General features: G+C 44.5%; 1 protein-coding gene across 1 annotated transcript in view; it reads left to right on the forward strand.

Moving 5' to 3' along the window:
* Positions 1-15,463, forward strand: part of KIF26B (kinesin family member 26B) — a 516,667-nt gene that overhangs the window by 357,325 nt on the left and 143,879 nt on the right. The window contains exon 5 of the mRNA XM_040263613.1: positions 3,089-3,272. Coding sequence (XP_040119547.1) covers positions 3,089-3,272 — 184 coding nt within the window. The remainder of the gene's footprint in view (positions 1-3,088; positions 3,273-15,463) is intronic.

The following is a 15,463-nucleotide window of genomic DNA, read 5'->3' on the forward strand; positions in this document are numbered from 1 at the left end:
TCAAATAAAGTCAGATACTCAAAGGACTTTGGATTCAACTCTTTAAGACTCATTTATTTGTCTGTTAGATGGGAATACTATTAGTATCTTCTTGACAAAGTTTGCTGAGATTCAAAATATTGGCCTGAGTAGGGTATCAGAAGGACCTCTGATAGGTCAAGTAAAATGGGCTGAGGACCATGACATTTAGCAATCATGAGGTCATTTGTGGCCTTGACAAGAGCTGTGTCAGAGGAGATATGGGCCGGATGCCTGGTTGGGATGAGTTTATAAGCAATGGGAGGAGGTGAACTGGAGAAAACAAGTGTAGGCAACAGTTTCTATGATGAGCAAGAAAACAGAACAGTAGCTGGCTGGGTAAGCAGAATGAAGAGAAAGACCTGTGTTTTATTTCTGAAGACAGGAGAAATAGCAGCATGTTTGTATGCTGTTGGGATTGATCTGGTAATAGAGCAAAATTTTGATATTATATTAATATCAAGGAGAAGGCAATGACACCCCACTCCTGTACTCTTGCCTGGAAAATCCCATGGATGGAGGAGCCTGGTGGGCTTCAATCCATGGGGTCGCTAAGAGTCAGATGTGACTGAGTGACTTCACTTTCACTTTTCAGTTTCATGCACTGGAGAAGGAAATGGCAACCCACTCCAGTATTCTTGCCTGGAGAATCCCAGGGGCAAGGGAGCCTGGTGGGCTGCCGTCTATGGGGTCGCACAGAGTTGGACACGACTGTGACTTAGCAATAGCAGTAATATCAAATATCAAATGTTATATTAATATCAGGAGAGAGACAGAGGAATGAAACCTTGGCTCCTTGGGAATGCCCTTTATACACTTTACTTTCAAGGACCTTCTCTTTCCTCCTCTGCAGGGTCTGTGTATAAATGGGCATGGGTAGTACAGATAAGAGAAATGACAAAGAGCCAGCATCTCTTCCGACCTGCCTTTCAAAGTGTCACTGCCTTCTCCTCTCTGTCTCCACTTTTGGACTAGGAACCCCCAACTGGTGGGGAAGTGTGAACCACAGCAACTCCTTGGTCCTTTTACCACCATCTGAAAGAATTCTAATGTGAATGGATAAGCACGTGATCCATTCAGCTCCTAGCAGATCATCATCTTCGCCCTTCTTCCTAATGCTCCTATGTCTGTGGGCACCCTGACTTGAAAGCAGTAAGAGGTTGCTCTCAGTAGAATGTGATGTCCACACACACACCTCTGGATGAGTCACTGTTTGTTCAAGGAGAAAATCTCACAGAGTAACGCAAACTACCAAGAGATACAGCAGACCGGTCACTGAATAATCCCACTTCACCTTTAATTTTAGAGGGGCAGTATCAGAAACAGTGGCCATGAAAGCATGAGAAAAAATTAGTCCTAGGTGGGTTTTTTTTTTTTTTTCTGATTGGGGAAAGAAAGCACTGAGGAAATCTCCTTCTAGGGCCCTTCATTTTTCATCATCTTACATAGATTCATTATAGAGGCCCCTAAGTTTGGCATTGGGACTGTTAGGGTATCATTCCATCAGACGCTGTCATTCCTCACGCGTCATTCCTCTGAAAATCACTCTTGTGAAAAAAGATGTTCAATTTCACAGCTAAGAAAAAATTAAGCTTTGAAGTGGTAAATTCTATTTGCTGTATTTGTGTAGTGGGCATTTTGTAGCTCAGGGGATGTGTCAAAAGCATGACAGTTACTGATACAAAATTAAAATTAACCAGTCCAGACCTTTAAGATTCATACATGAAGAGGGAAGGTGGTGGGAAGTGGGGAGGGGTGGAAACAATGCTGATTTAATCTTTTTGAGCTACTTTGCTTGTGACCTGTTATGCAGTTGGTAAAAACACGCGATGGATTATAAGGTTTTGATGTGTAGAATACATCAAAACAAAATACCATTTGTTTTAAGCAGCAGCTAAAATGTTTCTTCCCCTTTGGTAAGGAAACTGGAATTCTTAGAACAAGAATATAGGGTGAAAACACCAAGAATGAATCCAGAAGTGAGTATGTTATAGTCTGTGCCTTTGCCTTACTTCCCCCTCTCCTCTATGATACGACTGTCGTATTTCAGGTGTTATAGGACATTGTAACGAGGCAAGATGTGATGAGAACAACAAATGTTAATGACGGCAGCGCCCTCCCGCCCACCTTTTCGTTTGCGTCCTCTACCACCTTTGTGAGTTCTGACTCCGTTACCCTTTGCTCTTGCCCATGAATTGCATTTTGTAGCGAAAGAGCACCCTGCACAAAAGCCTGCTTTCCTCACGAGCTGCCCCTCGTCTCAGGACCCGACACCTTGGCTGCAGTTTATTCTGATTAGGTGTTATGTTTCTTTAACAGCTTGGTTTATATTTCTCTACTGCACTGGGGTCTGTGTTTTTCTTCCACCATCACATCCACAGCATACCTTGAACGGTCACCACATGGTTCTTCCTCAGACCAGTCTGGATTTTACAACGTGTTAGAATTTCTAAGAAATTCGTAAGGTCTCTCACACTTGAGTTTATACCAGAAGTTATGAAATGATTAACCTAATTGGTACTGTTTATCCCCAAAGATGCCCAGCTTTATTCATGCTTAAGCTGAGTGTTCATGGATAATAAGCAGTTCTTTGTGGACGGAGGCTGCGGAACCATGTGAGGTCATGGCGTTGCTCTGCCATGTGAAGGATCGGGCAGCTCCCTGGGTTCACTCACGGCGCTAGTGGTCAAGAACCTGCCTTTCAGTGTAGGAAACATAGGAGATGTGGGTTTGATCCTTGGGTCAGGAAGATTTCCCCCTGGAGGAGGAAATGGCAACCCATTCTAGTATTGTTGCCTGGAGAATTCCATGGACAGAGAGCCCTGGCAGGCTGCAGTCCATAGGGTCGCACCGAGTCGGACATGACTGAAGCGATTTAGCATGGCATGGACGACATTGGATTCACTTGGTCACAATTAGGGGCTACCACCTGGCCCTTGGAAGGAGAGAGGGAACTGTTTACTGCAGTAAGAACTAGGGGCTTCTTTAAGGGAAAGGACAAAAAGTGACCGTAGCATATCTGATTGTGCCATACTTTTTCCTTTATGGTCTTTTTTCTTTTTCCCTCCAGAGCTGCCCAGAAGTTAAATCTCTCATCTAAGAAGAAGAAACATCGGCCTTCCACTTCTTCTGTTGCCGAGCCCCCTCTCTTTGCCACCAGCTTCAGCGGGATTCTCCAGACGTCCCCGCCCCCGGCCCCGCCCTGCCTGCTGAGGGCCGTCAGCAAGGTGAAGGACACCCCAGGCCTGGGCAAGGTAGGCATCTGGGCCGTATCCACTCAGGTTTCGACTGTGGGGTTCTGTGTCAAAGGCAGGGAAGAGAATGGGGGCTCAGTTGGATAATTAAAACAAGGTGACGAAATGAAATTCATTGGGAAGTATTGTAAAATTTTCCTTTGGTTACATATACTAAGTGGTAAATTAAGACATTCCATCTACTGGAGATGGGGTTTGATTTTGGCAGGAGAAAAAAAAAAAAAAAACCACCTCAGCCTTGTATTGATTGACAGAACTGTAACCAATTAAAGAAAAGACCCCAAAGCACAAAAGATGGAAGGCAGAAGCAGGAGAGACCAAGACACTGTACAGGAATAAGACATCAAGATGCTCTGTCATTTCCCTGTGACACTTCCATTGTTCCTCCCCTTTAGAGAAATCACAAGTTCTTCTTTTGAACCAGACCACTGATGGGATTTCTGGGGAGCATTTGCTGTGTGCCATTCTAGCCAAGAAATGCAATTTTGAATTGTTACAGTTACTTAGAGATGAGGTACCTAATGAGAGGTAGGGACACCATCTCAAGACCTGGCTCCGTTGTGTTTAGGATAACTTTGTTTTTAGATGTCATCTCTTTAACTCTCTCTTCTGAGATGAACGTCTGGGTGAAGTGACTTACAGTTTACTCTTCAATGGGTAAATAACCTGGGACTTATAAAAACATTTAGCTGAAGAAAGGGATGGTTGTTTCCTTTCTTTGCTTTCATCCCAAGTAGGCTGGACCATGCCGCCTTGCTGGTCTCTCACTGCTGACTCAACAGCACTCGTTTTGGAAGCTGCAGGTCTTGCTCAGGCGAGTGGCTGCTCAACTATGTGGATTAAGATTTTCCTTATTTGTTGTTGCTGTTGTTCAGTCACTTGGTCTTGTCTGACTCTTTGCGACTGCATGGACTGCAGCACGCCAGGCTTCCCTGTCCTTCACTACCCTCCAAGAGTTTGCTTAACTCTTCAGTCGATGATGCCATCCAACCATCTCATCCCCTGTCACCCCTTTCTCCTCCTGCCCTCAATCTTTCTCAGCATCAGATTCTTTTCCAGTAAGGTGGGCTCTTTGCATCAGGTGGCCAAAGTATTGGATCTTTAGCTTCAGCGTCAGTCCTTTCAATGAATATTCAGGGTTGATATCCTTTAGGATTGACAGGTTTGATCTCCTTGCAGTCCAAGGGACTCTCAAGAGTCTTCTCCAGCACCACAGTTTGAAAACATCAATTCTTCAGCACTCGGCATTTTTTATGGTCCAACTCTCACATCCATACATAATTCCTGGAAGACTTTCCTCATTTAGGTCACTGATTTCCTTTCCCCTTGACCCTCAGTGAGGTTATTCCCAGGTTCACGGCCTTCAGTGGCCTCAGCCTGACTAGTGGTCCTTTTGGAGTTTACCCCACACCCTCTGCCCTTCTTCCTTCCTGCTTTTCTCTCTTCTGCTTCCTCCCATACCTTCCCACCCCCAATTTCACCACCCACTGAAAGTACTAACTTGCTAATCTACTCTGCTACTCTTTCCAACAGAGTTTACATTTTAAGATTATGTTGAATAGAGCAATATTCCTTTTTTTTTTTTTTTAATCACTCTATTTCCAACTAACCAACTACACCAAACTGCTCTCCAAGTATCAGGCATGCCATGCTCTTTCTGGTCTTTGCACATGGTAATTTTTACTACAGGTCTTCCCTCCATCTCTATCAGACACATGGTCCAACTTTTAAAAATCAGTTTGAAAGTGAAAGTCACTCAGTCATGTCCAACTCTTTGTGACCCCATGGACTATACAGTCCATGGAATTCTTCAGGTCAGAATACTGGAGTGGGTTGCCTTTCCCTTCTTCAGGGGATCTTCCCAATCCAGGGATTGAACCCAGGTCTCCCACATAGCAGGCAGATTCTTTACCAACTGAGTTATCAGGGAAAGCCCCAAAAACAGTTTAGTACCTTCTTTAAGAAAGTGAAATCAGTCAATGAATGAATTTCTACTGTGCCTTCTTCCTTCTTTAGTCCCAAGCAATGCTTATTTTGGGCTTCCCAGGTGACTCAGCAGTAAAAGAATTTGCCTGCCAATGCAGGAGACTCAGGAGATGCAGGTTCGATCCCTGAGTGGGGAAGATCCCTGCAGAGGAAACAGCAGCTCACTCCAGTGTTCTTACCTGGAAAATCACACAGAGGAGCCTGGTGTGTTACAGTCCCTAGGGTCACAAAGACACAACTTTGTGACTGAGCATAATGCTTAATCTAATGGAAGGCATTCAATCCTGGAATGCTCCATGGCATTGGATAGGACTTTCCTAGGCCCAGTGGTAAAGCAGAAAGCCAGGCAGCAGGGCAGTGGCCTGGGCTCAGCCTGCAAGGGCTGCTGAGCATCAGCAGCCATGGAAGGAAATGGAGGAGACCCCATGAGCAGGACTCGCGTGGGTGGTAGTGGCTCCCCTTCGGGGGCATACTGAGGTCATACTGGATGGCTGATAGACTGCCTTCTAAGAAGGGTGGGCACAAGTAATTGCAAGGCTTAAACAAATTTTTTTTTAATTTAATTGTGGTAAGGTACATATAACAGAAAATTTGCCTTCTGAATTATTTTTAAGTGTGAATGGACTTTGCTTTAGCTAAGAGGAGTTTGGAACTTTAGTGCCAAAGCTGAACCACCCTGGACAAAGTGACATCAAATTCCCACTGCAGTCTCCTTTTCCCCCCTGCTCTAAAAGACATCCTGCTTCTCTTCTGAGTATATGTGAACCAGTATTTAAATGCTGTCACTCTAAAGAGGTACCCAACTATTAGCCAACCTGGGGCACCCATGTACCCCTACTATGATCCTGTCCAGGATGCCTCAAAATGAACCACATAAGAACCCATCCTCCTCCATCTGTGGCAGTGGCCCAGTCTGTGGTTTCTAAAACGGTCATTGCAGATATACGTTCAGGTGGACCTGGGCCCCAGGCATAGGACCTTCTGTCCCCACTTCCCCCATCTCGGTGCCCCTTCCTGGAATTCTGAGACAAAGGGATCAGGGCATCAGGAGGGGCCTTAACCAGCAGAAGGACTGTTTCCAGCCATGATGAGCCGGGCCTTGAATGAAAATAATCTGGGGGGCACTGGTTTGATCTTGAATCCAAGATGTACTATAGGTAGTGATCAGATAGGCATATACGTAAGATAAGCAGCATAAGACCAGGTATGACTACAGTTAATATTAAAGTCATTCATAAACTAAAGCTCATAAATGATACCCTTACTTTTTTTAAAAGCAAAATACTGTCCCTCTCACTCATTTGCAGTCCAATGTGCTCTTTTGAATGGGAGAGAAAGGGTGACATTACCAACCAGGAATGCAGGAAGCCGGCGTTTGTCCATGGAAGTAATGGGAGAGAAAGGGTGACATTGCCAGCTGGGACTGCAGGAAGCCCAGAGCTTGTCCATGGAAGTGGGGTCATCAGGCTGAGTGTCTCAGAAGATGACAGAAGGTGTGACTTCTGTCTGACGATCGACCTCGCTGCAGCTTTCCAGCTGAGCATGGAGATGTAGGCACTGGTGGAGAGGAAGTGACAGCGGGAGGGGGCATGCTTTCTGGAAGGCAGCGTCATTATATACTTTAATTTGAAAACACGTGTGATTGAAACCAGAGGTAGAGAAGTACACCTCCTCCTGCCTCCTCCCTCGGAGGCATGTGCTTCTCCGAGTGCGAGACGCCCATGACTCTGCCACGGTGGCACCAGTGGCCTGAACTTAGCGGAGGTCCATTTACCAGGCTCATGCTTTTCTCACCGCCTGCTAGTCCACTACCATGAGGAACTGCATTCTTGTGCTGGGTCACTCAGTTGTGTCCAACTCTTCGAGACCCCACGGACTGTAGCCCATCTGTCCGTGGGATTTTGCAGGCATATTTCCAGGCAAAAATGCCAGAGTGCATTGCCACTTCCTTCCCCAGCATTCTTCTTGTTTTTGTTCAGTTGCTCAGTCATGTCCAACTCTTTGCAACCCCATGGACTGCAGCATGCCAGGCTGCCCTGTCCTTCACCATCTCCTGGAGCTTAATCAAGCTCATGTCCATCGAGTCAGTGATGCCATCCACTCATCTCGTCCTTTGTGATCCCCTTCTCGTCCTGACTTCTATCTTTCCCAGCATCAGCATTCTTCTTACCTGTATGGAAAAATCCCTGTTAATTTATCTCTGTTGCATAATTTACATATTAACATTTCAAAGAAATACAGTGGAGTTTCATATAGAACATAAAGAATTGGTACTGTTACGTTTGAAGTATAAAAGTTTCATAGAATTGCCAAATTCTCAATTTGGCAATTTGGTAACTCAATTATTTAACCTGGGGGTGGGGTGGGGCTGGGGTTTTTGAGGCCCAGTGAGGAGCAAGCCCAGCCAGCCCCAATTCTCATCTTCAACCACCGAGGACTTCCTCAGGGGACCCTAAGACACCTTTTGTGGGTTCGTTTACAGTTACCTTCAAGAAAACCGAGGCCCTGAGGGAGCAGGAGATTTCCCAGTGCCTCCTGAGTCAAACCCGGGGATCAGGACCTGTGAGACATTTTATTCCCTTCTGTTTCATGTGACCTTTGAAAACTCGAGTAGAGACAAGAAAGTAATGGCACCATAAGGGAAGCAGGATGAATTGGGAACCAGTCACCTTCATCCTGTAGAGGACAGGCTTCCCTTTTCAGAATCGTGGTTGAGAGGGAAAGGGCAGTGACGGGCCAGGGTAGACACATAGCAAGTCAGGAGTGCCCCACCTTCCCCTCCTCTCATCCCACTGCCAACTGTCTCCAGCAACAACTTTCCCCCCTCACCTCACCTGGCCCTCCACCCAGAGTTATCGCTGGCCTCCAAGTGCTTCTTGAGGCAGAAGCTTTTCTGGAGACCACAGTGATGGACAGACTTGGGGTAACTTCAGTGTACCTGGAGCTGAAGCACGTGTACACACACACAGGAAATATCTCAGAATCCCCAGTACCTAGAGTAGTACTTGGCACACGGCAAATGTTTATTGAGCGTCTTCTGTGGCTCAGATGGTAAAGAATCTGCCTGCAATGTGGAAGACCAGAGTTCCATCCCTGGGTTGGAAGATCCCCTGGAGAAGGAAATGGCTACCTGCTCTAGTATTCTTGCGTGGAGAATTCCATGGACAGAGGAGCCTGGTGGGCTACAGTCCACGGGGTCGCAGAGTCAGACGTGACTGAGCTGGTAACATTTTCACTTTCCTATGTGTCCGGCCCTGTGCTGAGCACTAGGCTTGCCGCGATGGACATACAGGCAGAATCCCTGCCCTGACAGCACTTACAATCTCATCATTTTAATAGTCAGCCTTAGACATCTCACTGACTTGGACCAAGATGAAGGATGATTTGACTTAAGGAAAACTTGGAATCACAGACTTCAAGTAATTCTGTCTAACTTTCAAGTTATATAAAGAAGCTATAGTACTAAGTGGTCGTGTAGAGACATTCTTAATGAACAGATAAAGATGATTAGTGGATCAAAGCAGCTTAGTCCCTGTTTATATTTCATGGGTTTGACTTTATGTAAATGATATTTCTAATCTGTTTGAAAATGGTTCCTTCTCCTAAGTCAGTAAAAGCTCTTCATGAAATTTGTTTGCACAATTAATTAACATCCGTGTTTAAGGTTCATTTGTTAGTGTGTCACAGATTAATGTCAGAGCTCTTAGTGTTGGATTACAAGCTTCTAGAGCAAAGCGTATATTATCTGTTTAACTCACTCAGTATTTGACTCTGCAGCCCCACCACAGGGGCATGTATGCTTTTAAGGGTGAGAATGGTGATAGTGACAGTTACATTAGGAATGGTTAATTCTCCTCTTCCTAGAAGAATTCCTGAAGGGAAATACATGAAGCATGAAGGGAAAAGAGACCTTCTCTTCCTTCATAACCTCCAAAAATGCCTTGACAGAATGGAATCATCAACTCTCTGCCTTTGTTCCCTCAAATATGCTTTGTGAATACAAGAAAACTCCTATAGGTGGGTGCTAGCAACAGGGAGGACTTCCCAGGTGGCTCAGTGGTAAAGAGACCATCTGCCAGTGTAGGAGATGTTAAGAGATGCGGGTTCAATCCCTGAGTTGGGAGGATCCCCTGGAGGAGGGCATGGCAAGGCACTCCAGTGTTCTTGTCTGGAGAATTCCATGAACAGAGGAGCCTGGAGGGCTACAGTCCTTGGGGTCGCAAAAGAGCCAGACACGACTGAGCAACTACACAATAGCAGCAAGAGAACAGACTCTTTGGAATTTGAAAAGATCATAAAAATTGGATGAAACAAACATGAAGAATTATGGAAAATTGAACTGGAACCAGGTTGAGGTGGGCTTGTCATACTCGGTTTACTCAGTGAATATCTGTAGACATACTGTGCTCCAGGTACTGCAGGAGGCGCCACTGCTGGGGACAGTACACAAAAGCTGGTGGGCTGCTCTGGGCCACATGCCTGCAAAGAGGGGAGGGGCTGTATATCCTGGTCTCCAGGGACTCCACCCTTCTGTGAAAATGCTTGCCTGGCGTTCAGCCTCCGCCACCTCTCCTGAGCTACAAATGCTATTTTCTTCTCCTGGGGATCTCCTTTTGCCTAGTCTCTGGGTAGAAGAAGGGTTGTGGTTCCCATCATGCTGGATCCTGACCACTACTCATGCCCATCTATCCGTCCATTTCTGAAGCACTTCACTAAGATTTCTCTGTAGACAGTGCAGCCCCAAGGCAGGCAATTCCAAAGAGTCCTCAGAGTTGTGGTTTACAAACAGACTTGTCTGGCTAGATTATTTTTCTTAGGCAATATAGGTGGGAGCCACTATTCTTCTTCACATGCTAAGTTGCTTCAGTCGTGTCGTCTGCGACCCTATGGACTGTAGTCTGCCAGGCTGCTCTGTCCATGGGTTTCTCCTTTCAAGAATGCTGGAGTGAGTTGCCATTTCCTTCTCCAGAAAATCTCCCCAACACAGGGATCAAACCTGCATCTCTTATGTTTCCTGCACTGGCAAGTGGTTTTTTTTTTTTTTTTTTTTTTTTATGACTAATGCCACCTGGGAAGCCCTTCTCCACAGTGCTTGATTTTCAGTCATCTGCTTCTTATTTAGCACTACTTTTCAAACTCTGTCGCAGCATATTTTGACCTCTATTTTTTAAAAAAATCTATGACAAACCTAGACAGTGTATTAAAAGCAGAGATATCACTTTACTAACAAAGGTCCATACAATCAAAGCTGTGGTTTTTCCAGTAGTCATATACAAACGTGAGAGTTGGACCATAAGGAAGGCTGAGTGCTGAAGAATTGATGCTTTCGAATTGTAGTGCTGGAGAAGACCCTGGAGTGTCTCTTGGACTACAAGGAGATCAAACCAGATCAATCCTAAAGTAAATCAACCCTGGATATTCATTGGAAGAACTGATACTGAAGCTCCAATAATTTGGCCACTTGATACGAAGAACTGATTTATTGGAAAAGACCTTGATGCTGGGAAAGATTGAAGTCAAAAGGAAAAGGGGGGTGGGGCATGGCAGAGGATGAGATAGTTTAGCATCACTGACTCAAAGAACATAAATTTGCACAAACTCTAAGAGACAGTGGAGAACAGAGGAGCCTGGCATGCTACAGTCCATGGGATCACAAGGAGTTGGATGTGAACAACTGAACAACAACAAAAACATAAAACATATTCTCTAAATAACATCTCCCTCTCCACACACAAACACGCACTCACTCTCACTCACTGCTTGGCTCATGTTACCAGGTTCTATATTGTCTAGACTTAGTTTAATTCTAAACTTCTCCTTATTTGGTGTGTAGACTATAGGAAAGAAAAAAATAAATGAACCATGTATGGTTTTCAGTAGAGATTCTTTCCCTTTACAGATTTATTAACATTTTTAGAGCAGAAGTCATTCAATTACTAAGCCCTTGTGACACTGTAAGGAAGAAGCCAAGATTCCTGTTCAGTTTATTTCTGATTACAACAATAAAATTGAAAATTAGATTAAAATTTTAAATAAGATCTTTTAAAAAGTACTAACAAAGCTCTTATTCATTTGTTCAGCAAGTAGAAGTAGCCAATGTAGCTCTTGCTTGTTCAGGAAGTGATACCAGGCAATACCAAGGAGAAAATCTCATGCCTTCCAACTCACCAAGGTCTGAGTTATTGAAATAGTATGCAAATGATCAAATTCATCATTTCTCCCTTTCCTCATCCTAAAAGTTTACCAAAGCAAAGAGAAAAGATTTAAATCAGCCTTTAACATTCATTTCCAGTGTCCTAATATGATGGAAAATTCTGGATCTCACTGCTCACTCACCAGGGATTATTCTCCCCACTCCCTTAAACATGCCAGACAGTAGAAAGGAATCTGAGCTTTCTATTTTGGTGTGCTTTTGTGGGTTGGGGAGAAATAGACTGCCTAAATAAAACATGCTCATTCATCAGGATAGCTGGCTTGATAGCTTCGAAAATTGAATTGTTAGCTCTTCTGGGAAATAAACTCATGTGAACTTCCACTCCCTAATTACAGTTGTTTTCTATGCTCCGTTGGTTTTGGTTGAGTCGGCTAAGCTCCTGTAGTTAGCTTGGATTTTTTCCTCCTTTCTTTCTTTCTTATTTTGACCCCTTCTCCAACCTGTATGTCCAGAGAAAGGAGACTTGAAGAAAATGTCCCAACTCATTAATCTTCGTGGTTCCTTCACCATCACCACTCTGCCTCCGCCCCCAGCAGACGCAGAGTGGTCCGCGTCCCTCCTAGAGCCCTCCCTCCCTTGAGCATGCACGGAATGCTGCTGCAACACTGGACCCCCAAGCTCAGGAACTGTAGGTTCCCTGCTGGGAGGGCTGCACTGGTCCTGGAGCCAACCTGAACGGCCAAGTGATGAGGTGGGACTTTACAGCTGCTGCCATGTCATTCTTGAGTTTAGCAGGCTCATTCTTGCAAAGCCGGAAAGTGTTGGGAAGATGTTCTCCATTAAAGGCTACTGGACAGAAAAGTCATAGTAAACCACGTGTAAAAGAAAGCATGAGGGCCATTTTTGTTCTTCATGATTGATATGACTGCCTTTAGGACGGCTGATCAAATTGTATGGATATATTTTTCTGTTGGCTTCATTATTAGGTGCAGACGGAGAAGGGTAAGCAGCACATCTCAGTTTAATTACATCAGATTTCTGATAGGATGGCACATTAACATTATATATAGAACATTACTTTTCTGGTTTTCTTTGCCTGAAATATCCACACAGAGCAAACTGCCTGAAATGATTCATGGGTAAGCAGGGAGGAAGTTTGTACTCTTTCAGTGCCAGCTTACATAAAGAACACTCAAAAACTGTTGAGTGTTTTATGGTAATTCTGTTTAGGACTAGGCATCCTAACTGGGCATTCAGCACAGCGTAGGAACCATCCTGCATGATAGAGCTGTCATAAGAAGGCAAAAGCACCAACAACATCTGAAGGACAAGACCCTAGTGGGGCTTCCCTGGTGGCTCGGTGATAAAGAATCCACCTGCCAGTGCAGGAAACACAGGTTTGATCCCTGTTCCAGGAAGATCCTGCATGCCGAAGAGCAGCAAAGCCCATGGGCCACGACTATTGAGCCTGTGCTCTAGAGCCCAGGGACCACAACTGCTGAGCCCACACTGCCACAACTCCTGAAGTCCACATGACCCAGAGCCCGTGATCTGCAACAAGGGAAACCATCCCAAGGAGAAGCCCAGCACCTCAGCTAGAGAGCAGCCCCAGTTCACCGCAAGCCCCAGCAGCAGTGAAGACCCAGCACAGCCAAAAAAGACCCTAGAGGTCTTTGGCCCTGCTTACTCCTCAGCACTGAGTTGCCCTGGGAGGGTGACACCAGGGAAAAGATGCTGCCTAGTGCTGGCACTCTGGCAATGTGCAAGTGCCAGCAGCATCCCTCCCTGAGAGATTTTCCCAAAGACCATCTTGTCCAATCCTCTCATTTTGCATATGAAAAAACTAAGGCCCAACAAGATGAAGTAACTTGTCAACCCATTTTTGTGGGAGAAGTCAAAAGTTTAAGCATTGGAGTGTAAACGATTGTGAGTCATGAAGACTTTAAGGCAGAATTTGAGTGAGTAATTCATTTTTTTTACATGTTTTTATTTGTTTGACTGTACTGGGCCTTAGTTGTGGCATGCAGCATGTGGGATCCAGTTCCCTGACCAGGGATCAAACCCAGGCCTCCTTCATTGGGAGCTCAGAGTATCAGCCCCTGGATCACCAGGAAGGTCCCTGAGTGAGTGATTTTTAACTTTCCCCCAATTTTGTGACTTCAGCTTAAGTCTATGACTTTTTAAAGGAATTGAGATGATGGGAGAGGGGTGTGTGTATATGCACACACATGTGTGGTAGGAGGTGGAAGGTGATTTTTCTAAGGTTTTTTTTTTTTTAAAGGCTATAAACCTTTAGCATAATTGGAGGATAGGTTTGGGGCTTCTCGGAATACCTGTAATCCCTAATTAGCACCCTGACTTATGGAATGGAAACAAGATAAAATAAGGGAATTCTCTCTGGAATAAATGCCACTTTCTCAATTAAACAAAGGGCAATAAGATGGATTGTAATGCCAGAATAAGGCTTTTGATCATTCTTTGTCCAAAAACCACATTTTAGTCAGGCTCAGCTCGATTTAACAATTACTGATATCAAGAGTATGGGAAGCGTAGGTATATTTTAAACTAACATTTCTAACATCTTATCTTTCTATGTCTTTCTCTTGCTAATGGCTGAAAGAAAAGTTAATCATGATTTGCTATAATTATCCCATTAAAATAGGATTGATAGTAATGCTTTATTAAAAAAAAAAAATGGTGAGTCCAAACTGCTGAGTTAATTAGAAAGATGTCCTTTGTGCCTCAGAGTAGGAAATGCTATTCTTGCCTACTCAGTGACTAGCATAACAAAACATTTGAATTCCTTTATAATGCTTCATTGAGCTGAAATGTATCATTATGGAGAGGGAAAATCATTCTGATACATTCGTAAAAGCAAAACATATTTTGCTTAGATTGTTAAATAGTTTCTGAAATAAAAATTGTCTAGCTTCTGAGAGGCGCAACACTCCCTGTGTTCTTTCATAATCCTTTACAAGTTCAGTTTAGCTCTGTTCTGTAATGCTGTCTTAGTCTGTTCCAGCTACTATAACAAAAATACCAGACTGGGTGCTGAAACAACAAAAACGTATTTCTCTCAGTTCTGAAGGCTGAGCAGTCCAAGGTCAAGGTTCTGGCAAAGTCTGTATCTGATGAGAGCTCTCTTCCTGATTTGCCCGCAGTCATCTACTTGTTCTTCACATGATAGAAGGCAGAGAAAGAGCACAAACAAGCTCTCTTGTCTCTTCGTATAAAGACACTAATCTCATTCATGAGGGCTCCACCCTAATGACCTAACCACCTCCCAAAGTCTCCACCTCAAAATTCCATCACCTTGGGGGATAGGATTTCATTACATGATATTACATGATACACAAACCAATCTCCAAATTCCAGTCTTGAATTTGAGTATATAACTTTCTAGATGAAACAAAAGTATAACCGTGGCAGGGACAAAATTCCTTCCAAGTTTCTTTTCCTGTTCCCTTGGTCTTACCTGTGTGTTCCACACTACAGCCAACTATTCATATAAAAATTTTGTCCATGTGCAGCTTAGTTGAGATCTCTTTACCACCAACAATGAATATCTGGTGGATTCATTAGTGGCGCAGTGTCCCAGCTGTAGCTAATAGAGGTTTTGTTCTTACTGAAACCACCGATGATAAAATCATTTTGTTTCCAGTGCTGTAGGTTCAGTTCTGCACGTTCAGGAGTGAGAACTCACAACAGTATGCCTGCCAAGGGTAAGAGCGCTCTTGCCTGCTCCGTCACTGTCCCAGATAGCCCAACTTAATCCCTGGTCCCCTGCCCACCCCCAGAGCAGCACCACCTACACTGTGTTTATGACCCTTGTCTGTATCTGACAACTTACAGCATTGCTGTTGGGCTTTAGCAGCTCAGGCCAGCTTGGGCAAAAGGCAGAGGATTGAGACCATGTAGTGAGTTTGGTTTAGCAGGTACTGGTAGAGGAGCTGCTAGGGGCCAGGCATGACTCCCTGGAAGCTCATGTGTGCTGTGGCATGTGGGGGGAGCATGGGACCAGGCAGTGTGGAATCAGTTCTCAAATTCCTAA

The sequence above is a fragment of the Oryx dammah genome, unplaced genomic scaffold (assembly GCF_014754425.2).
Source record: "Oryx dammah isolate SB20612 unplaced genomic scaffold, SCBI_Odam_1.1 HiC_scaffold_21, whole genome shotgun sequence".
NCBI lineage: Eukaryota > Metazoa > Chordata > Mammalia > Artiodactyla > Bovidae > Oryx > Oryx dammah.